This window comes from Typopeltis vanoorti, chromosome 2 (genome assembly GCF_054136105.1).
Source record: "Typopeltis vanoorti isolate ZY-2024b chromosome 2, IOZ_Tvanoo_1.0, whole genome shotgun sequence".
In the NCBI taxonomy this organism is placed as follows: Eukaryota; Metazoa; Arthropoda; class Arachnida; order Uropygi; family Thelyphonidae; genus Typopeltis; species Typopeltis vanoorti.
This window is the reverse complement of record NC_143550.1, coordinates 75,758,548-75,783,707: the sequence shown is the minus strand read 5'-3', so window position 1 is coordinate 75,783,707 and position 25,160 is coordinate 75,758,548. Positions and strand designations below refer to the sequence as shown.

The window sequence follows — 25,160 nt, the reverse complement described above, 5'->3', positions numbered from 1 at the left end:
TCCACAAAAATCCTTTTGGAGATCAAAAAAAAAAAAAAAAAAAATTAAAACGTGTTTTGTTTCCTGCCATTTGGTAATTTTTTTTCTATGATCTGTCTTATGATGAAAATATTATCAATACAAGGCTTTCTAGCAGTAAAGCCAGTTCTTCTAACACAGAGGTTTCATCCTAAAGTGAAAAAATTACTGTAATGAAAACAGTACAGTATTACATTCAATATCAAAAACCTAAACAAAATCAATGGCAAGCAGCATTTCATATCTTTGAAATACATTTAATGCAATATAATTTAACTGAATGACTTCTAATACAGGACTGAAATTAAAAGTAGCTCATACCAAGAAGTGCAAAGATGGCATCATCATTTTTTAAAAAAGAGCTGCATACATCAAACAGCCAAAAGGCAGTGTGTTACAAAAGTCATGATGATCACACCAAAGGTGTGATCATCATGAACACAAAAACAATGAAGAAGTGAGATGTTATGTTTATAAATGTATTGCATGTGTTCTGCAGCAGTATTTTGTTTTGTCAAGTAAAATGCAGAGTTTCCAGGAAGAATAACTCTGATATTGCCATAAGATAATCTAATTTTCATCTGAAAAATCCCTTATGCAGGTTTCTTGCTTCCTTGATAGAATTAACACTCAAATATATCCATTCAAAGGGATTCTTTCAACTGCATATTGGCAGTGCCTTTGAAATTAGTAAGATGCATACAGGATGTGTTTTTCATTTATTTTCATGCTTTAAAATTTATGTTGGCTAATTTACAAAGCTAGCAAGTGAATATATATATATAATAAATAAAATTTGTGAATAACAACTTCATAATCATACCATAGCCAAACCTTTCTTTTCTTGTATTTTTCTTTCCTCAATGCTATCTTTTGCTTCCTGCTTCAATTTGACAACTTCATCCTCAAATTCAGCCTTTTCAACTCTTGCTACTTCTAACTGTACTGTAAGGTCCTATATATATATATATATATATATACATACACACACAGATACACAAACACCATAAAACAAGTGTAACATAATTTTTAAAAATATCTTTCATTTGTCTATTTTACTGTACCACACACAAGTATACTACAGCACACATATCTTTAAAAAATATGTATGCATGCACATGTGTGTGCGCACACACACACACACACACACACACATATATATTTTCAGAATTCATTTTTACTCAGTTGGAATATTATGAAAAACCTTTAATGACTAATACCGAGAGATAAAAAGATGACAAGATATATTTATAAAGATACTACTAGTTTACTAGTTTCGTTGAATAGATCAACATCCTCAGGTATCACAATAAAAGAAATATATAAAAAATTACAGAGACTTAAAATTGTAATAACAGAACAAGTATAAAAAGACAGTAGCGTGTTTGAAAAAACAAATGCGAGTATGAGTTCCAAACAAACGTATACTACGCGCTGTCACGAGTGCACCAGTACTGAACAGAAGCAACGTGTGCATCACAGAGATTGTAACTCAGGCTGTTGTTGATATGAGAGGAATCTAGAGAAATTTCCCTGGATTCGACAATCTTTCTTTCGAGTTCATCCTAGCACACATGGATGTTAGATGTTTGAGTCCAGTTTACAATGTGTTGGCAGCCTTCGTCTGAGTTAGCTGAAAAGAGAACGTGGCTAGAGAGAGCGCTAGCTCTAGTCCTGTTATAGGAGATATCTCTACGGTGTTCATCCAAACGTAGAAGGATGGATTTGGCAGTCTGCCCATAGTATGGCTTTCCACAATCACACAAAATCTTGTACACTCCTGGAAACTGAGTAGGAAGATGTTTCTGTTTATGTTTGCTAAGTAATGAACGAAGTTTTGGAAGCGCAGTGAAGCAAGTTTTGAAGTTAAATTTCTTGAGAATCTTGGCCAGTTTTGGTGAAAGAGAGCTGATGTAAGGCACGTAGCCTTACATTTATAGCTGAAGCAACTTACAGGCTATGAGGCTAGTATATTATATATGTTATAGTCCAACCACATAAGCAAGACCTGTTGTTGGAAGACTGCCAAGAAGAGTCAATTCATGTTGAAGGGGAGAAAGACATAAGATGATGTATGAATTGGTCGCCAACGAGCGAAATCACGTGCTTTATACGTAAAATTTTGCAACTGTTATACAAGCAAAATAGCTACCACTTTAAAAACTACAATGATCATAAAAGAGAAGTTAATTTTCTGAAGTGTAATAATAAACAACTCATCCCACAAGACGGATTGATTACCCTATTATTGGAATGGATTCTCCTTCTATTGACATGCGCAAAAGTGTCGAAGGGTCTCATATCTATGGGCATACTATAATTGCATGTGTTCTAATGACTGGTTTGCCTATTCTGAGGGACAAAAATTCTGAGTTTCTGGGAGAAACTTTTTCTCAACAAACTGTGGCAAGATATCTGCAACAAGTAGGCCTATATGCCAGAAGTCCTGTAGTCTGCTCATCGTACAGCACATTTTCAGTGGTGGTGTAGCCTTAAAAATCGGACAAGACACCAATGGGCACTTTATAGATGAGAGTCATTTTAGTCTTTCCTATGATTTTGGATGGCACTTGATCTGATATGAAAGTGGTACTGCTTACCATCGCGAGAATGTTCTTGAAAGAGATAGGTATCACAGTACTGGGGTCATGATGTGGGGAGGCATTATGTTAATGGGTGCACTGAGCTACAAGTGCTAGAACAAGAGACTATGACTGGTGAATGATATTGCAATGAAGTTCTTCAACATCATGTTCCATGGTTCTGTAGGTGAAGAATTCATTTTTATGGATGACGATGCCATACCACATTATACACAAGTAGTGGCGATACCTCTGGAGACCGAGGATATTATTTGAATCGAGTGGCCAGCACCCTCCCCAGATCTCAGCCCCACAGAACACATATGGGATGCAATAAGGAGATCTGGGGAGGGGAACGTTGCTCTGAAGGAGGAGTAGGTAGTACCTGAAGAACTAACTCCTGAATCACTTGTTGCTAAGCATGATACGATGTTGTGAGAGCTGCATCACAGTTCAGGGTGGACATATTTTTTACTGAAATGTCTTTCGGCATAGTTTTCTGTAAACACTATACATTAATTCCTTAACTACATCCTTAAAAAATGTGTACCTTTTGCCAAAAAACGAATTGCAATTTAATCTGTATGAAATTTTGTAACACATTTTTTGTGCAATATAATTAATTAGTATGCTGGGCAATAAATTTATGTCCTCATTTGGTTGTAATCATGAAAATTTTTCATACATAGGTAAAAATGTAGTTCGTCCTTAGCTTGTGGACATCATTGTGTGTCATCATGCATTGTGTTGTCATCCCAAAAATAGTAGTGATGTGTGTGCGTGTGTGTGTGCGCGCGCGTGCGTACACACGCGTTCATCAACTTTAAACTATTGCTGCAGTAAAGCCATCAATTTATGACAGCTTTTTGAAGGTTGCCATTTCTTAGCAATCTCCCCCCCCCCCTTTTTTTTTGGTATATTTCTATGCCACAGAAGGCTTACAGTAAACAATTTCTCAGTAACTGTAAAAATAGTCTAAATCAAGATAGCTACCCAATGAAAGCATATAACAGCAAATGCTGAAAATATCAATCATTTTATGACCTGGACTTGAGTCTGCTTATTCATATCCAGAGAAAAGTAAGAAAGATTCAGATAGTGATTCTGAATGCAGTGGTGTGCTTGATGGTGCTAAAAATTTTGACAACAACAAAATTGCCAATGAACATGTGACAGTTTTCAATTCAGATGATAATACTTCACTATGTCAAATAAAGTTTCAAAAAGTGAAGTACTTTTTTTGGATTCTCAACCAAAAAAAATTTAAGAATAAACATCTTTTTTGTAGAGCAACAATTCTGATTTCAATGCATTTTATTTGATTTTGTTTTGAAATTTACCATATAACATTAAACTTTTGAAGTAATTTAATTCAAAAAATTTTTGTTTTAGTCTAATAAATGGTTGATTTACTAACTGTTAATACCTTTGTGTTCATTTAATCACATAAAAAAAAAAAAAAAACTGGATGGATTAAATTCTCAACCTATGGGAATCAGATGTATTTTTAACTTACTGCTCAAAGGTTTAAGAAAAAATATTAATGAAGCACTGTGAGTGTGATTTCATTATGACTGCAGAACATTTCAGAAATATTTAACAATATGAGTATGATTTAGAGATAAAAACATAACATTTACATGATAATATTACACCAGATGAATTTTATGTCACACAAGCAAATTATAAATATGCTTTAAATATATATTTTTATAAATATATTTATATTTATAAATATAAATAATATATTTTATATCACATTTCAATAATTAAATAATAAATTTATATTTGTTTACCAGATGAATTTTATATCACACAAGCAAATTATACATATGCACTGAAACATGAAAAAGTGTGAAAGTGGCTAAGGGATTATGAAATTACAAATCTATGGCAGGTATCTGTACTACTTCCTAACAATATCCAACCATGCAGGATACTTTTAACATCTGCACATCATGTACAAGAAAAGGTGCCAGCTGGACTCAATGCATATTCCTTTCTGTCACATTATGAAATATGGATGTGTAAGATGGCATGAATTAATCAAATTTTGCTGCATGCTTAGTAGGATGACCACAGAAACATATGAAATATTATTTCAGCAAGAGTTCAGAGAACTGCACACATACAGCCATTAACAATGCAAAGAAATGAAAGGTTGACTGTGCCAAAGAATTAATTTATGGGAATTGAAGTTTAATGATCAGAGAGCATCTACTGATGAACTCTACATTTTATTCAGGACATCATAAGTACTATTACTGTGGGATCTTGGAAATGCCAGCAACAACTGTTCCTATCTTCCAACACTTCTCCAGAACAATGTGTGAACAACATGCTGAACAATAAGATGCCATCTTCTTACCTAGCATTATCACATGGGATAATCATGGGTATAACCCTCAGACAAAATAAATATCACCTTGACATGGCAAATTATCAAAGGTGATGATGAGTGCCTTCCTATGATGCAAGTTTGATGCACCCAGTGTCTTTAAGTTGAAGTTCACCTTAAAGACACTGGAGTGCATCAAACTTGATGCACTGGGGCATGGGGCTGAATCATTTGTGAAGCAGTTTTTCGTTCACATGAAATTACTTCAAAAATGATTTCCAGCATCTAGTTTCTACACTAGTTCATGTCATTGCACTATGTCCTGCAGCTCCAAGCATCCTGGAATTTTCAGATAAGAACAGCATTTCAGAGTTCCTAACTCACTTTATTCACTAAAATTCCCAATGAGGGATACAAGTTTTTGTATCCCACAATGAAGTAATCTGCCACCCGCTTAACAGCCATCTTCATGCATCATCATTTTGAGCTGCTAAAAATGTCTTCAATTGTAGAAAAAGATGAAAGTCAATGGGTGCAAGATTGGGATACAGAGTGGATTGGTGCAGAAGGATTTTCCAGTTGAACTGTTCAAGCAGTTCAACTTGGAAATCATCAGCAGTTATCATGTTTGAGTAATAGCATGGATCATCGAAAACAGAAGACAAGGCCTCCTCCAGAGCTGAGGAGGCCTTGTCTTCTGTTTTGAACAGGCAGATGCAATTTCTTTAGTCTCACAGTAAATATATGCACTTATTGTTGTTCCTTGAGAACGAGCAAAATACAGCTATCTCAAAACAAAACACATATGATCTTCCTGCAGAAAAGAATCTGCTTGAATTTCTCTGCTCTGAAGATCCACTATTCTATCATTGCATTGATTACTGCTTACTCTCTGCTGTCATATGAGAAATACAGGTTTCATCTCCTGTCACAATATGGTTCAAAAATTCATCACTTTTTTTTTTATAATACTGGGGTGCTTAAGGGTCAAAGCTGTATAAATGAGAGAAGACCTTCAATAGAAGGTCTTCTCTCATTTACACAGCCTTTAAAGGAATGTGGAGAACTGATCAGGGCTTCTGAGTTAATGTCCAATCCTCATCTTCTCATAGTGCACACATTAGGTATCTACTTAGATACTGAATGAATGAGGATGGGCTAGCAATTTGGGATTTAACCGACCAAATTGTATTCTTAATGGCTTAAACCACAATGTAAAATGATGGTGCAACATGACAATTTCATGTCGATTGGGGCATCGCCCAGTTAAACAAGGCCCCCATTGTTTTCACCAGGGAACCAGGGCGAATAGTTAAAAGTTAGCTACTAAAACAAATCCCAACTCAACATCAAAAGAGTTCAAGATCACTACTATACTGAAATGGAGCTGGTTGAGGAATTGGATAAGTACCAGATCGATATAACAGGGGTGACTGAAACCAAAAAGGCAAATACTGGTGAGATCTTTCTAAGCAATAAATACAAAATTTCATGCCGACTGGGGCATCGCCCGGTTAAACAAGGCCCCTGTTGTTTTCACCAGGGAACCAGGGCGAACAGTGAAAAGTTAGCTACTAAAACAAATCCTGAAACACATCCCAACTCAGCATCAAAAGAGTTCAAGATCACTACTATACTGAAATGGAGCTGGTTGAGGAATTGGATAAGTACCAAATCGACACAATAGGAGTGACTGAAACAAAAAAGGCAAAAACTGGTGAGATCTTTCTAAGCAATAAATACAAAATGTTATATTCAGGCAATAACAATCAGGGAAAAGAAAGAGTAGCCATAGTATTCAACACTAAATACGAGGATAATCTTTATGAATGGCAGGCAATATCAAGTAGAGTGACGTGGGCAAACATCAGAATGGGGAACAAAACAATGAGACTCATTTGTGCCTATGGTCTCACAGAAGTTCTACTAAGTAGAAGTGGAGGAATTTTTTGAGACTTTAGAAAAAGCAACTGACACAACAAAAAAAGAAAAGATGGTCCTTGTTGGGGATTGAAATAGAAGAGTAGGAAACGATTGTCAGACATACAAAAATATATGGAAGTGAAATCTGAAAAATAAAACAAAAAGAAAAACAAAGATTAATAACAGCTGAAATGAAGTTCATGACAAAGGTGATGATGAGTGCCTTCCTATGATGCATTTCATAACGTCTTCTATGATCGAAGAAATTATGAAAGAATTCAACCAGAAATGCTCAAGTATGGAGGCATAAAAGCCTTAATAGTGGCTGAACAGCATAGTTCAGAAGGCCAGGACAGAGGGACGAATTCCTGATGATTGGAGTAGAGCTGTCTGAGTACTCGTATATAAAAAAGGAAATAAAACTGAATGTAAGAATTACAGAAGTAATTCTCAAATTTTCTTCATCATCTTCCTGGTAAGATTTATGCAAGTATACTTCGGAAACGGTTGAGACGGATTGTGGAATAGAAGCGTGGTGAAGAACAAGCTGGATTCAGGACAAATAAAGGTTGTCAGGATCAGATTTTCACTTTAAGATAAATAATTGAGAAATCGTGGGAATATAATAAACATCTATATTTAAGTTTTGTAGATCTGGAAAAGGCATATGACAAGGTGCCAAGAGAGAAGCTATGCAAAACGATACAGTTATATGGTGTCAATGGGGCATTATAATAAGCAATACTTAGTCTTTATTTGAGTTGTAAGTCAGCAGTTAGAAATGAAGGAAGTACAGGAAGATGGTTTAATGTTAAATTTGGTATAAGACAAGGATGTACATTATCCCCTCTGTTATTCTTTATCTATATGGATCACATTATGAAGGAAAGTGGTGTGAAACTTGATATCAAAATTGGAGATGTTAATCGCAGCTCTTTACTTTATGTAGATGATGTTATACTTTGAAATAAACCCAGTTCAAGTCTGCAAGATTTCCTGACTAAATTGAATACCTTTTGTAATAGATACTTTTTTGTAATAGTTTTTGTAATAGATCTTTGTACTAGAGGGGGTGCTTAAGGGTCAAAGCTGTATAACTGAGAGGAGACGTCCAAATAGCCTTTAAAGGAATGGGGAGAACCGACCAGGGCTTCCTGACCTAATGTCCAATCCTCACCTTCTCGTGGTGCAGCCTGTTGGGTATCTACCTGGATACTGACCGAACAAGGATGGTCTGCCAATTTGGGATTTAGCCAACCAAATTGTATTCCTATTAGTTAAACCAAAATACAAAATGATGGTACAACATGACAAAATTTCATGCCGGCTGGGGCGTCGCCCGGTTAAACAAGGCCCCCATTGTTTTATCCAGGGAACCAGGGTGAACAGCTAAAAGTCAGCTACTGGAACAAATCTGAAAACATGCCCCAACTCAACATCACCAGAGTTAAAGATCGGTACTAACAACATAAGCAGCCTGAATGGCAAAGAATTGCAGCTAGCGGAGGAATTAGATAAGTACCAGATCGACATAACAGGGGTGACTGAAACAAAAAAGACAAAAACTGGAGAGATCTTTCTGAGCAATAAATATAAAATGTTATATTCAGGCAATGACAATCAAGGAAAAGAAGGAGTAGCCATAGTATTCAACACAAAATACGAGACTCATCTTCTCGAATGACAGGCAGTGTCAAGTAGAGTGATTTGGGCAAATATCAGAATGGGGAACTGGACAAGGAGATATATTTGTGCCTATGGTCCCACAGAAGGCTCTATTAAGGTAGAAGTGAAGAATTTCTTGAGTCTGTAGAAAGCTACTGACACAATGAAAAAGGAAAAGTTGGTCTTTGTTAGTGATCTAAATAGCAGAGTAGGAATTGATTATCAGACATACAAAAATGTTTTGGGAAAATTTGGAGAAAAGACCAAAGCTAATACTAATGGCAAATACCTGATGGATTTCTGCTCAGGACATGGACTGGTTATTACTAACATGTTCCAACATAAAAATGTGCACAAATTCACATGGAGAGAAGAGGCAAGGAATAAGAAAAGTCTCATTGACTATGTTATTGTCGATAGTGACATTTTCTCCCTAGTGCAGGACACCAGAATGTACAGAGGATTTGAAATTGGAAGTGATCACTATTTAGTCTTGAGCAAGATAAAATTGAATTTCATATTGAAAAGACTGGCATGTAAGAAAGTTTTAAAGCGAATAAAAGTTGAGCAGTTCTCAGATTTGAACTGTAAACTAAAATACACAAAGATTATTGAAGAAAAAATGAAAGAGTTTCAGAACAGGAACCAAACCTTGGAGATTCAGTGGCAAGCCTTGAAGAAAACCCTGATTGATTCAGCTAGAGAGGCATGTGGTGAAGTTGTCTGCAAGGATAGAAAAATTAGAACTCCATGGTGGACACAGGAAGTTAAAGAGGCAGTGAAGGAAAAGAATAAAGCATATCAAAAGTTCCTGGCAAATAAGTCAGCTTGTGCTCTTAGAGAATACAGATAGAAATGTAAGAAAGCTAAACAGTGTGTAAAACTAGCTAAACAAGTCATGGGAGGACTTTGGCAAGAACATAAATATCAAACAAGAAAATAAATATCAAGAAGGTGGCAAGATATTCTGGAGGGTGTTGAAAAAGCTTAGGAATGGAGGAAAGAGTACTGTAAAAGGAGTTAGAGATGTAAAGGTGATATGAAAAAGGGAGAAAAAGATATCCTTGAAATGTGGAGTAATTACTTTGAAAATTTGCTAAATGAAACAAGCAGAGTGACAGCACAGTGATAAAAAACACTGACCAGGCATGCAGTCAGGAATACATATCCATACTTGAAGTAGAAAAAGCCATCAAAGGCTTCAAATGTGGAAAGGCAGCAGGAGTAGATGATATTCGACCAGAAATGCTGAAGTATGGTGGTATAAAAGTTTTGCAGTGGCTGCACTGCATAGTTCAGAATGCCTGGACAGAGGGACGAATTCCCGATGATTGGAGTAGAGCTCTCATAGTACCCATATATAAAAAGGGAAATAAAACTGAATGTGAGAATTACAGAGGTATATCCCTACTGAGTGTTCCTGGTAAGATATAAGCAAGTATACTTGAGAAACGGTTGAGAAGAATTGTGGAAGAAAAGCTTGGTGAAGAACAAGCTGGATTCAGGCCAAATAGAGGTTGTCAGAATCAGATCTTCACTTTACTACAAAAAGTCGAGAAAGAATATAACAAAGATCGATATTTAAGTTTTGTCGATTTGGAAAAGGCATATGACAAGATGCCAAGAGAAAAGCTATTGAATACGCTACAGTTACAGGGTGTTCGGGATAAATTTGACATATTTATAATTAATTATATTTTTCCGTAAGTTACATGTATTAACACACACTTCTCTTCATTTAAAAGTTTGGACCCTTCTTCATTCATATACAAGATGTCAGAAAGGATGGATAGCTGGAACCCACCTGAATCATGGAAGAGAATAACTTGTATCATGATGATTCGTGCCCGCCATCAAAATAAGGATATTACGACTGCTGCCCAATGCTCCCTGAATACAGTAAAAACAATCAGGCATGAACTAGAGACTTGCAATGGTGACTACGAGGATGTAGCAAGAAGAAAGATCCCTAGCAGACGATCTGATTGCGTTCGTACAGCAGAATTCCTCGCAAATCTGCAGGAACAGGTGTTGAAGAACCCTGGCATTGGAATTCGGGCTTTGTTCGTGGAGTTGCTAACTGTAGTCAAGCCCTGGATAACAAGGGTAGTCAATGGTAGGCCGTATGTATGGCAGCAGGATTCGGCCCCTTGCCACACCTCTGGGAAAAGTCAAAAATGGTTGTCTGAAAATTTCTACGACTTCACCAGTCCAAATGTTTGGCCTCCAAACTCCCCAGACCTTAACCCCATGGATTATTTTGTATGGGGCGCAGTTGAAAAAGACACCAATCGCACTTCCAGTAATACAAAAGCCCAGTTAATGGATAAAATTAAAACAGTTTTTGCGGCCCTTCCCAGGGAGACTGTAGCATCAGCTTGTTCGAGGTTCCGAAGCAGAATTGAAGCTGTGATCAATGCTAATGGTGGTTATTTTGAGTAAATCTTGTTGATAGTATTGTAATTAACTCTGCCTGTAATGTTTTTTTGTCAATTCATTAAATTTAATAGATACAAAGAAGATTTTCTTTTTCCTTACGAAACTGTCAAATTTATCCCGAACACCCTGTATATGGTGTCAATGGGGCATTATAATAAGCAATATTTAGTCTTTATTTGAGTTGTAAGTCAGCAGTTAGAATTGAAGGAAGTACAGGAAGATGGTTTAATGTTAAATCTGGTATAAGACAAGGATGTACATTATCCCTCTGTTATTCATTATCTATATGGATCACATTATGAAGGAAAGTGGTGTGAAACTTGATATCAAAATTGGAGATGTTAATGTCAGCTCATTGCTTTATGCAGACGATGCTATACTTATCAATAAATCTGCTGCAAGTCTGCAAGATTCTCTGTATAAATTGAATAACTGTTGTAATAGATATGGTATGAAGGTTAGCAATAAAAAGACAAAGACAATGAAAATAGGCAGAATCATTGAAAATGTCAACTGTGTTGTGAATGGAGAACCTGTGGAACAAGTAAAACATTTCAGCTACTTAGGCACGATTTTTAGTGAAGATGGTAAATTAAATATGCAAATAGACAACAGAATCAACAAAGCTGGTATGGTAAGAAGTCAACTGAATAAATTTGTATGGAATAAGAGAGAAATTGTTGCAACACTAAATTAGCTGTATACAAGACACTGTTCAAACCAGTTTTAACTTATGGATCTGAGAGCTGGGTCAGAAGTAAAACACTTGACCAAAGACTAGAGACCGCAGATATGAGAGTCCTGAGAAAGATTAGAGGCGTGAATAGATGGCATCAATGGCAATATCATATTAAAAAGGAAGATATTAGGAAAGAACTTGACATTGTCTGCATCCAGGAATGCATTAGCAGAGCTAATCTCAGGTGGTATGGTCACTTAAACAGAATGAACGAGGAAAGATTAGCAAAACGAGTCTTCTCTGCCAGGTTGGCAGGAAAATGACCCAGAGGAAGATCAAGATATAGGTAGATTGATACGGTACAATGTGCCTTAGACGATAGAAATATAAGATCTGATAATGATAACATTGATGTCTTGACAAGTAACAGACTGATTTGGAGGAAAATTGTAGATAGGAAGTTAGTAATGATGTAAATTTGTCATGTAGTACTATCATATCCTGTACACATTCCTGACATGTGGGTACATGTCAGGAATTTGATGATGATGATTGTAATAGATTTGGTATGAAAATCAGCAATAACAAGATAAAGACAATGAAAATAGGCAGAAGAATTGAAAATATCAACTGCATTGTGAATGGACAACCTGATAGAACAAGTAAAACATTTCAGCTACTTAGGCACAATTTTTAGTGAAGATGGTAAATTAAATATGGAAATAGACAAAAAATCAACAGAGCTGGTACAGTAGGAAGTCAACTGAATAAATGTTTATAGAATAAGAGAGAAATTAGTCAACACACTTTAAAATAGTTATATACAAGAAAGTGTTCAAACCAATTTTAACTTATGGATCTAAGAGCTGGGCTAGAAATAAAACATTTGATGAAAGCCTAGAGACCGCAGATATGAGAGTCCTGAGAAAGATTAGGGGCATGAACAGATGGCATCAGTGGTAATATCATATTAAAAAACTAGGATATCAGGAAAGAACTTGATATTGTTAGCATCCAAGAATGTGTTAGCAGAGCTAATCTTAGTATTAAGATTAGCTAATCTTAGATTAAGATTAGCTAATCTTAGCTAATCTTAATCTTGGTCACTTAAATGGAATGGAAGAGAAAAGATTAGCAAAACAAGTGTTCTCTGGAGGCTATTCAGGAAAATGACCCAGAGGAAGACCGTGATGTGGATGGATTGATATAGTAAAAAGTGCATTAGAAGACAGAAATATAAGATCTGATAATGTTGGAGTTCTTGACGGGTAACAGATTGATTTAGAGAAAAATTGTAGATAGGAAGTTAGTAATGTTGTAAAAGGTATACTTATTATACTTCCCTTGAGGGTGCATGTCAGGAATTTGATGATATTATAATACCATCTATAAATGAGTTGATTATTATGCCCTCATTTGCTTCCATGCAATTCTGACCTAGGAGATGACAATACATGCAAAAGCTTTGCTAAGAAGGGACCATATCTGGACTATAAGTTAGGTAATTATAGTAAACTAAAAAGGGACTTGAGGTTGTGCCTTGGCATGAGAAACTGCACATTAAAGGAATCAGTGTGAGAATTAGTCAAATGATACCTGAAGGAAGCTATATCTGAATTACATCAACCAGAGGTAGGAGAATTAATTGAATGGTAGTTAAATGGGTGAATAGCACTTTAAATCAAATAAATATAAAAACAAATGTTGTAGATCCAACATTAAAAGAGTGATGGTGAGGCTCAGCAGCAGTATAAAAAGGAGGATAGCCATGGTAATGAAAGTTAAACTGAATAATGAAAAGATGTTAGCTGTAAAAAACAAAGGAAATATGAAAGAATTTTACTGCTACATAGAAAGAAAAGGAAGAATAACCACAGAAGAATAACCTCTAATGAATGCATATAGTAGAAAAGTGTCAGATACACAGGAAACAGCTGATTTGTTAAATGCTTACTTTAGTAACGAATATATTCTGGGCAGGCCCAAATAGCTCTCTTGATGGCAGGGAGGAACAAAAAAGAAAAAGAAATGGATGAGTTAGAAGTATTAAAAAAGTATTAAAGTCAAATACAGCAGCTCAAGTGGATGAGATATTGGCATGATGCTGAAGAAATGTGCAAATTAGTTAGTGCAAACTTTATCATACTTCACTGGTCCACCTGATCACCGAAATAAAATAAAAACCCAATCAAGCACCTCAGTTCATTGGACACAGCCTCCATGAGATGGTAAATGAACCAAGGTTGTTCTCAGGGCTAAAGGGTATGTATACTATTAGAAAGGTATACTTATTAAATGGCCACTCACTGTATATCTGCATCTTTATCAGAGGTTAGTCAGATTTGGTGGACCACACCATCACTTACTTTCACACAGAATTCACTGAAAGAAAATAAAATTTTCATACCATTTCCAGTTTAACAGACAATTCAGAGTCTTGCGAGAACTACTTCACTTATCCTGGATAAAATAAAAATTACTACCATTCACATACTGGAAACACTGTTTCTTAATGTCATTACAGAACTCTCAAATTTCTTATCTTTAACACAATTTCTTACTTTTTTTTTTTTTTTTAATGAAGATCTTCCTATGTCTGCTTTATATATATATTATTCAATCTAGTCGAATTCCATTAAATTTCACTGAATTTATGGCAGCCTTTTTCTGTTATTTGGTTTCCTACCTTCTGATAGACATGATACTGAATATGATGTTTTGATAATTGCTAGTTAAGTAGTTAACATCTCTCCCCTCTCTAACCAACATGATCCAGATTATAATTCTGCAATGGGGGAAGAAGCATTAGTGACTGTCTTTAGTTGGGAGATGAATTTAATTTCCTGGCTTACCACTGCCCCATTTATTGGAGGCTTGAAGTGTTTGAAAATGTTGCATGTTTGGTCTCTAGAATAGGGTTCCAGATTATATAAAAATATATATAAATATGTAAAAATAAATAAAATTAAAATTAAAATAAAAATAATAAAAACAAATCCTTAGCCTACCCATCGTACTAATGTACTATAGTTTACAACCTCTTTTGGGTGGAAATCGCATTAAAAAAATATCATTTACTTGGATAAAAGCTCAGCTAAAATTATCATTGTGTGGTTATTGAGATTTACAATACATGTTTTAGTACATAAAATTCAGCATTTGCTACTATTATCATTACAAACTATTGAAATGCCCTAATTTAAATTCCCAAATGTCAATAAAATTAAAATAATTTCTTATAAAAAAAATCATTTATTAGAGTAACTGTAACAATACTTTTATAACTGACAAAACAGAACCAACAATTTTTCTCTTAATATTTGGATGAATATTTAATTTAAATTTCAACATGACAAGAAGAGACATTTTTAACGTAACCTGCAATTTCAAAATGTTGTTTTTCAATTTGCTTACATTTATTTGTTTCTCCATTTCATCTTTTAACAGAGTTATCATATCAGCATGCTCTTGCTTAAGATTTGATAATGTTGTCTGAAAATGAGAATTAGTATCATTAAGTGTTTCTTCTGTTTGCTTTAACTGCTGTTCTTGATTTTGATATTGACTTTCTAAAGTATGAACATACTGCTGGAGAGTTGAAATCTGAGATTTACAATACTGAAGTTCGGCTCTGTTTTCCTGAAAAATAACATAAAAATTCAAAAATTAGAACTACCAACACAAACAAAAAACAGATTCAAAATGTAATGTATCATATGACAAAAATACATGACTACAATCTGTTAAACATTCAAATTGTAAAATTACTAGCTATATTATTTAAATCATAATTCATTTAGTTTCAAAATGCAGCCGTATTACAATCATTGATCAAAACAACTTAGATGCAAGACTAAAAATATAATTCTATGCCTTAGTTCGGTTTAGGTGATTATTTTCTTATAATTTTAATATCCAATAGTCAACATTGCATCATATTAGTGAGTTGAATGAGAAAAAACTTTGTTTGTTTAATCAAGAAAAATAATACATTAACAGAGTATTTTTTATAGAAAGTGAAAACCTAACAGGGTTATTGCTTTCTTAGTTTTCTGCCTGATTGTATCTGAGAACCAACAGTCAAAACTGCTGTTAGGTCAGTGAAACGTAATCAATGTACTAATAAAAGGCAAACATATGGGCTCCTGGACAGAATCTGTGTCTTTTAAGCAGTGTAAGCCTGCTCCTATGCCAAAGGTCATATTCTCATAAACACTCTCTGGTAAAATTTGAAACCTTCCAAGTTCCATCTTATTTGGCTATAAAAAATGATAGATCTCTAATATCTTCATTACGTATTACTTAATTCACCAAAATGAAGCTGATGTAGCTTTATATCTTGGTAATACAGAACTATTTCTGGGTGCATTATGGCTTCACAGGTCTAAACAACAACAACAGACAATTCTAAAAAGTACCACCTGAGTAGCAAATGTAAGATAACTAATAAGGTCAATAATTTCCTAACTTATTTTTAAAAAATACACACGTTTCGGTCTTTTTATTGCTGATTTTCATGCGAAATTTGTTGCAGCTGTTATTCACTTTAGTTAGAGAATCCTGGAGACTGGCACTGGATGTTCTTAGGAGAACATTACTGGCATAAAGCAAAGAGCTAAACTGTCATTATCTCTGATTCTAATATCAGGTTTAATGCCACTTTCAATCATAATACAACCCATATAGGTGATGAATAAGAATAGAGATAATGTGTATCCTTGTCTTATCTCTACTTTTACATCAAACCAGATTTCTGTATTTCCTTCAAATTCTAACTGCTGACTTACTTACAACTTCAATATAGACTACACACACACACACACACACATATATATGATCCACACACAAACGGCCACAAAACCTATAGCACATTAGTGCTGTGTGTGAGCAAGAGGAATGGAAGAAAGGAGGAGTCTGTTCACATTTTGCTTGAACAACTGAGGTTGTAATCTTTGAGGAAGGCAGAGTGGGGCAGTGAAGGCAGTGAAGTTGGTTTGGTGAGTTTCAGGATGGACTGTAAAAGGGTGTTGTTAGCGGTGGGCTCTTGTTTTAATGAGAGGATTTTGGTGCTCTTCCCCAAACATGGGAGCAATATTCCATGGCTGGACAGATTTGGGCTTTGTATAGAGTTAGCAGCTATGAAGTAGTGTCTTATGAAAAAAAAAAAGTAGAAACATTTCAATATACAGAATGATAAAAAAGTTTTTTAGCAGCTGCAGAAGTATAGTTGAAATGTGATTGTGCCATGAAAGATTGGAGGTGCAGGTTAGTCCAAACAGAAAAATCTGATTGTGTGTGGATATCTCAGTATAACCAAAGGTAAGGGGGAGGGATGTGAGCTCTTTCTTGTGAGAGATCAGATATGTCTTGAGTTTTGGTGGCATTGAAGTTTATAAGGTTGTCCTTTCCCACTGGGATATAGCTAGGAGATCTGAGTTCAAGTCCCTGGTCATAGATCTTAAGGATTCTAATACTTGAGCACTACACGGTTTATCAAATGAAAAGGATGAATGGAGTGTAATGTCATCAGAAAAGCTGAAATGCTTTGATGATGACAGCACACTCCATCTCACAGACTTCCAGTCCACCATAGGATTGGAAGTCTGTGAGAACAAGTCATTTATACACAAGTGGAAGAGAGTGGATGAAAGAACAGAACCCTGGAGTACTCCTGCATTGGTGAGGAAATCTGAGGAGAGTAGACCATCTACCATGACATGCAGCGAGCAACCAGTAAGAAAGTTGGCAATCCAGTTGTAGAGTAGGCCCCTGTGCCAAACCTAAGAAAATCCCTTTGAAACGTCAAAGCAACCATGTGAGTCTCTCCAAATTTCTCCATGGCTTGAGTCCATAGGTGAGTGGTGAAGGCAAGATCAGCTGTAGATTGTGAGTGGCAGAATCCATACTACTGGTCACTAATTACCTTGATTTTCTCCATAATTTTTGAGAGAACAGAAGTGAGAGCAATTGGACAATAGTTTGTTAGTTGACTTTTATCGCCTTTCTTTGGGATGGGCTAGATGTGGACCTGTTTCCATGTTGTGGAGTAGATGCCAGTTGAATAGGATACAGGATAAGTGTAATTCATAGTGAAGAATTTATGGAGATACAACACACATGTTAGAATAATTAATTTACTTAACATTAAGCAATTGTTTCAACCTCTGTATTGAGGTCATCATCAGGAAAACATACATATGTACAATTACAAGCTACATGCCACTGCACTATACAAAAGTAAAATTAATCTAAAATGAAAATGAAAAGTAAAATGAATCCCTAGATGAGTCTTTGGACTCCCCGGAGGTGTCACATAATAATAATAAGAAGAATCTAAATGTTTTTAATCGTTTATCCTAGCCTGACTTCTGGTGTAAAAAGAAAGAAAAAAAAAAGAACTACATTAACCTCCCAACTGGCCAGGACGTCTATAGATGTCCAGCTAAATCTGGATGCGATTCAGACCACCTGTTGAAAGAACACGGAATCTTCTTCTTTCACTATGCGTTATTCCCGCTTGCTATGCAGGGTCCGCGTGTTACCTGGATGTGACTTCTTGTTAGTACCACTCCCAACTGACTTGCTGCCTAGTCTGCCTGTGGGGGGGGGGGGGGGGGGGATATATTTTTGACTGTAGAAGCGTATGTTCATGGGGCCAGTTTGCCTGCTTGCAGGATGAAAAATTCCACATCAGATAAGCTGGCGGAAAAAACCCTACTGCCTGTGCCCAAGACCAGCTAACTTGGCTATGCCTGAGGAAGATCCTCAAGTTCCTCACGTCTTTGATGGGGGATTGAACCTGGGACACTCCTTCCGCAGGCATATGGTTGCAAAGCGCAAAGCCACTAGGCTAACCGTGCGGAACGTTGAAAGAACATGGATAAGAAGTGCAATTTAGCCTTCATGTCCTTTAGAGGGTGTGATAATCCCTCACGCTGAAGAGAACACTTAATCAGATTATCTCACGTTCATAGCTGCGTCTCAGTTGCCTATAACAAGAAACGTAGTTCTTGTTCTATGCTCGGTACTGGATCTCAGTTATATTGGACTGGCTAAAAATACAGAAATTATTTTTATTTTTGTTCTAAAAAAAAAATCAGCTAACGCCTTTTTATTCCCGTATACGGGAGTAGGGGCGAGGCCATTTAGCCCTATCTAACTTTTGGAGACTGAGTGGGCAGTTCAATCTCCACTGGTACCAATCAGAGATAGATGGCCCAAGGCTATCACTAATTAAGCGGTACACAGAAGAGAGACGGCTCAAATGTGCCGCCATCTCGTGGTCCCTAACACAATATATTTAATGTCTGAAATTATGTGCGTTCTACAGTCGATTTTCTTGAGTTTACAGGACGAAAAACCCAAGTTTCCAGGAGGAAAAATCCGTTTGCCCATGCCAGAGATTGACTAACTCGGGAACCGGTCGAAAAAAGGCTTAGAAAAATTTCCTCTAGTCACTGACTAGACTCGAAACCAAGTCTTCCTTCGTACGGCCAAGCGCCGTGGTATGCAAACGCCATATCCACTGAGCTACACAGGCTCTTGTTTTCTTTATTTATTTTTGTTTTCTCTTTTTATTTTACAATACAATTTTAATGCCTGGACATAGTTTCTTCACTTAAATATTGCTTTACCTTGGAGAACCAATTTCATTTTTAATTTTTCTGTGCTAATTTTTTCTAATCGCTTGCTCAACAAAACATTTTCTTTGTTCTAGAAGAAATTAATTCACAATAATTATTTGAAATATTATTTAGAAAAAAAAAACAGCTGCCGACATTTCAGATTATGTTATTTTTATTTTTGTTCAAAATCATATTTCGAAGAATACTTCCCAAATTTCAAATTTAGAGAATAACATGAAATTCTTTAATCATATCACTAAATTTTTTTTCTTTATATCGTAATCTACTGTTCTTTGCACTCTCACCTTCTTGGTTTCCCTGTATAACTGGTCATTACAAAATTAAATTAACGGTTAGGATGTAAATTGATATGTATATATTTTCTGCTAGTTCAGGTATTATGCTCCAATTTTAAAGTAAGCGATACTTTTGCTTATATTTTTTGCTCATGAAGTATCAATTTTTATCAATCGGGAAAACCTGCTACAATTGAAATGTAAACTGTTTCACCAATAAATAAATAAATAATAAAATAAGATGAATAAAATATATAAATAATAACTTTAACATTTTCACCTTGCCAACACAGCATTGATGTGATATGGGTACCAAATTTCTTGTGTGGGAGATATATATATATATATATATATTACAAAGTTTTGTAATAAAAATTTTCACTACAATGAGGTTCGACAGAATCACAATATTATTGTCTTATTTCTTTTTCTCGTTTGGGAGAAAAACCGTAAAATGTCACTCTTATAATTATATCAGCTGTTATAATGGCAAAAATAGTAAGAAAAAATCATTTGCACTTTCTTTTCAAAACACAAAGAAAGAACATTGTAAATTCACCCAATGAAAAAGAAAATACTACATATTCAGCCATTCATAGTATGTGGAAGGTTTTTCTTTTGCTGCATTGGCACACTATTTTGAGAACCAAGGCTTGAATGGTGGCTAAGAATGTGGAGTGGAATAAAGGATGAATCTTCATTTATATGAGGATGATTTCTGTTACAGTCTGAGCAGGTTTGGATCACAGAAATTGAGGCAGTAGTCAGATCATGGGACGGAGGAATAGAAGCCACAGAGGTCCTCCCAGTTAACCTTGTAGTGCCAAAGGACATGCGACTGTGAAATGGCAAATTTGAAGGGGATTATCTGGTATTCTGGTAGGAAGATTGATGATCTGTGATAGGTCACTGTTGATGACGAACACCTCAACATCCTTGCCAGCTTGATCGGTGAAACTGGAGAAGGGGGAGTCGATATCAGTTGTGGATATTGAAGTCCCTAAGAAGGATGACTTCAATACTGGAGTATTTAGACTGCAGAAGGTTGAGCTTTAGAGAGAGAAAGATGAAGAGGTCAGAGTTGTTGACAGAGTTTAGAGAGCGATAGAGGGAGCATATGAAAAGAGCAGGTTGATTTGGTAGAGCAATTTTGAGACAAAGCAGATCAAATAGTAAGGATTCAAGGATTTGCAGTCTCTGAAATGGCATGTTGGTTCTGATGAATGCATAAATACCACTCTTGTGGCAAAATGAGCTGTGTAATATATAGTTTTTGGGTAACTGAGATGTACAGTGGCTGCAGAGATTCTGAAAGGAATAGTAGTTCTGGTTTAGATGACTAGGTGGTGGTGGTACCCATTGTTTATATTGATGTTAAAAGTTTTTTCGCTTGGTTTTACTATAAATTAAAGATACCAAGAAATTAAATACTTAGTTTAATCCTTTATTCAAGTGTAAGCAAACAAAGTTTGCACCTGAAGTATTTTCAGGACTAGGGCAACTCGTATAAGGAAGCTAAGACTTCACATCACTTGCCTTGGTATCCCATAATGCAAAGCACATCTCCTTGCAGACATGTATAATGCTATGCATTATGGGAAGGGTCACAACCCAGACCAGTTTTGACCTTTATTGAGGTTTCTTCAGTGGGAGCCAGACCCAGAGGTGATACCAAGGTTGAAGTAATGCAGAAGTCATATTTCCATATACGAATAGCCAAAAGGTATCACACTTTATTATTAAAATACTCTGGCTTACAGATAGTTGTTGGAAGTTTTTCCACTTGGTTATAATAAAAATTGAAGATGCCAAGAAATTATATTCTTGGTTTAATCCTGTATCCAAGTGTAAGCAAACAAAGTTTATGCCTGAAGTATTTTCAGGACTAGGGCAACTCGTATAAGGAAGCTAAGACTTCGCATCACTTGCCTTAGTATCCCATAATGCAAAGCACATCTCCTTGCAGACATGTATACTATGCATTATGGGAAGGGTCACTACCCAGACTAGTTTTGACCTTTATTGAGGTCTCTTCGGTGGGAACCAGACCCACAGGTGATAAAGAAGCTAAGACTTCGCATCATTTGCCTTAGTATCCCATAATGCAAAGCACATCTCCTTGCACACATATTTTCATATATGAGTTGCCAAAAGGTGTCACACCTTATTATTAAATTACTCTGGATTAGAGAAAGATATTAGAAGTGTTTTCACTTGGTTATACTATAAATTAAAGATACCAAGAAATTATACTTTGGTTTAATCCTTTTTAATCCACATATCAGCAGATTGCATTAGAAGACAATGAAGACGACCTCCGGAATCAGTTTATGAATTAAACAAAATAAGCCAACAATACAATTTAATATTTCACAAAAGACAACAGAAGTGATGATATTTAAAAGCTCGAGAACACGTTAGATCAAAAACAGGCTTAGAAAATAAAATAATAGAACAAGTGACACAGTTTAATTATTTAGGCTGCATAATAACATAACTAAAAAATAAAAGCTACAATAAAGATATAGATGAATTAAGAAATTTCAGAAAATTTGTGGAACAATTAAAAGGATCTCAAAGAGTTTCATGCCGAATATAGTAGAAACTATATACGGTTCGGCGATTCCAAGCGTAAGCAAATACCTGGATACTGCAGCAACTGACCCTAAAGGTAGTGCAAGCTGAGGCAACTCATGTCTAAGGTGGAGCAAGCTCCGATCACTATTCTTGATATTTACCCATAATGTGAACTTAGCTCCTAGGAGCTGTATTTCTGTTCAACATTATGAGAGAAGGTCACTACCCAGACCAGTTTCAACCTTTATTGAGGTCTCATCAGTGAGTAGGTAGACCTAGTTAATATCAAGTTTGTGGCGAACAGAACTTACAGCCCTTCTATGAGTATTGCCGAGAGGTGTCCTAATAAATTATTAAATTAAACAAGTCATATGTCGCCGAATTGAAGCCTCTGCTCTTCATATATCTAATAATTGACCTTCTCTCATAATGTCGAACAGAAATACAGCTCCTAGGAGCTAAGTTCACATTATGGGTAAATATCAAGAATAGTGATCGGAACTTGCTCCACCTTGGACATGAGTTGCCTCAACCCTTTAGGGTCAGTTGCTGCAGTATCCAGGTCTTTGCTTACGCTTGGAATTGCCGAACTTTATATAGTTTCTACTATATTCGGCATGAAACTCTTTGAGTTTCTTATTCGGCTAAGAAACGATATGGGATGTAATATCCCTTAACTTAAACAAGTCATATGTCGCCGAATTGAAGCCTTTGGCTCTTCATATATCTAATAATTAAAAGGCACTGAATAAAAAAACAAAACGAGAAACTCAACAAAAAATTTATAACTAACGGCCACTCTCACTGTATTATATAGTTTATAAACATGGAATGTTAATGTTGTTGTTGTTGTTGCTGCTGAGTCCATTGAAGAGCTTCTAGATATGACCATGGATCTGTAGAACCACTTTGGCAATCTGTTGAAGTTTGGTGGAGAAGAGATTTTCTCTAGGGTTATTGTCAATTTTCTGTAGAGCAGCAATTGCTGGACAAGAATAAATATGGACAGGTGTTAGTTCAACTCCTGGACAATTTTTGCATGTTTCATAGCTCTTGCTACCATCTGGCTGAATTTTCATGCCTTTAAAATGTTCTGTCCTTAGTCTAGTGATGATTGTGGTTATTTCTCTATTTTCATTAATTTCACCTGATTTCATTCTTCTTCTTGATAGTTTGTTTTACCAATCTTATTTTGGCAACAGAGTTAGCATTAGTTAGTGATAGTGGGTGTAATTTCTGAGGTAAGTATCTTGCTTCTTTGGCTAGTCTGTCTGCTCTTTCATTGCCTTCAATATTTACATGGGCTGGTATCTATTGCAGTGTGCAGTTCCTATTTTTCAAATTTAAAGTTGTTAATAGTTCATGAATTTCCTGTGTGAGTTTTGTTTTTCTGTTTTTTAATGCCTCAAGTGCAGATTTTGAGTCACTGTAGATCAGTGATGGCGAACCTTTTTACCAGATGTGTCAAACATCTCTTTTTTTAAATATTGACGTTGTTGATGTGCCACTTGCATACATGCATTATAAATTTAGCTACATAATCATAGATGGTGACTTATACATATCATTCAGTGGCTTGGTGTCGCACGGATTAGATCGTCGGCTTGTCGAGAGCTCATGAAAAGATCAATATTATTTTGTGTTAACATTAGATATTTTACTAGAATTTTAAGTAGTATTGTTTGCTTTTTGTTTCTTGGTGTGTCTGTGCAATTTTTGCGTGTTTTCTGTTATTTTAATTATTATTTTTAAGAAAAGATAGCGTACACATGGCACCGATAAAGAAAAAAATGGCGGCCAGGTCGCCATGCTTGTTTAAGAGTTTTGATGTAAAAGAATTTATGCAATGTGCTGTCTGTGAGATGTATGCCTTGCGAAGAGCGGTAGGAGTCTGGTTAGAAAGTGATAGTGGAGTTAATATGTGTAGAAAGTGTAAAGAGAATGAGGACTTCAAGCGTGTTTCGTGTATCGAGACTGATATCGTTAACGGTAGTCAGAATGTAGAAAATGGCGGTGTACTAGAGAATTGCGTGGTAGTGCCAGATAGGTGTGAGAGCGTCGCTGAAAGTGTAAATGAAGGTAGAAACACAGAAAGAATGGATGATTTGATCGATAATGAAAATGGTAAGATAAATGCGAGTAGCGAAATTGCCCGTTTAAATGGCGCGATACACAGAGCCAAAAGACAACTGGAGCGTATGCAAAAATGTGTGTTGAACGTACCGACAAATAACCGGCGGAAGTCTGTGACGGCAAATAATAGAATGTTCGTAAACGTCAATAAAATGAAGGAGCGAGTGCTGTATGGGGATTCGCTATTAAGAGGCGTAATAATTGAGAGTTTAACGAAGTCGTACCAGCCGGGTGCGAACATAAAGGACGTCAGCGAATCTATTCGACTGCAAAAACAGAGGGTGAAAGAGATGATAATAGTGGCAGGAACGAATGATTTGAAAGAGGACAAAATGGAAATGATAGAGGATGTGAGGGAGTTGTTTGAGGTAGCAAAAGAGAAGAGTGAGAGAGTTAGGATGGTGAGTATCTTACCGCGGTATAACAGCGAAGTGTTTAGAAGGAGGGCCATAATTGCCAATGACTTTATGCGTGGGTTATGCATGGAGAGTGGTGTGGAATTTGTGGATGTGTGGAATGAGTTCGATGGGCGAAAGGACTTATATAAGATGGATGGGTTACATTTGAATGGAGTTGGTGTACGGAGACTTGAAAGAGTGTTGATGAATGATGTGGAAGTGGATGTACAGACTCAGGGAAACTAGATTTATTACGAGGGGGGGAGTAGTTATGCAGACTTTAGGGGGGGCAGTTAAGTGTATGAATGAGTATATTATGCCCGGGCGAGTACGACGGACAACAAATCAGAATGGGATAGTTAGTATAAGGAATCAAAGTAGGGATGGGACAAATGGGCTTCTGCGATTCATGTACACTAATGCCAGGAGTATTAGGAACAAGAAGGAAGAGTTTTTGGCCATGGTTGGCACTTCCAGGCCACAGGTT

The 25,160-nt window shown here is 36.0% G+C and overlaps 1 protein-coding gene across 1 annotated transcript in view; it reads right to left on the bottom strand.

Annotated features, from left to right (window-relative positions):
• The window catches only part of LOC150109188 (GRIP1-associated protein 1-like), a 434,263-nt gene that overhangs the window by 118,913 nt on the left and 290,190 nt on the right, over positions 1 to 25,160 (bottom strand). The window contains exons 16-17 of the mRNA XM_090401821.1: positions 15,059 to 15,283; positions 842 to 973 (exon numbers count right to left, since the gene is read on the bottom strand). Coding sequence (XP_090257947.1) covers positions 842 to 973; positions 15,059 to 15,283 — 357 coding nt within the window. The remainder of the gene's footprint in view (positions 1 to 841; positions 974 to 15,058; positions 15,284 to 25,160) is intronic.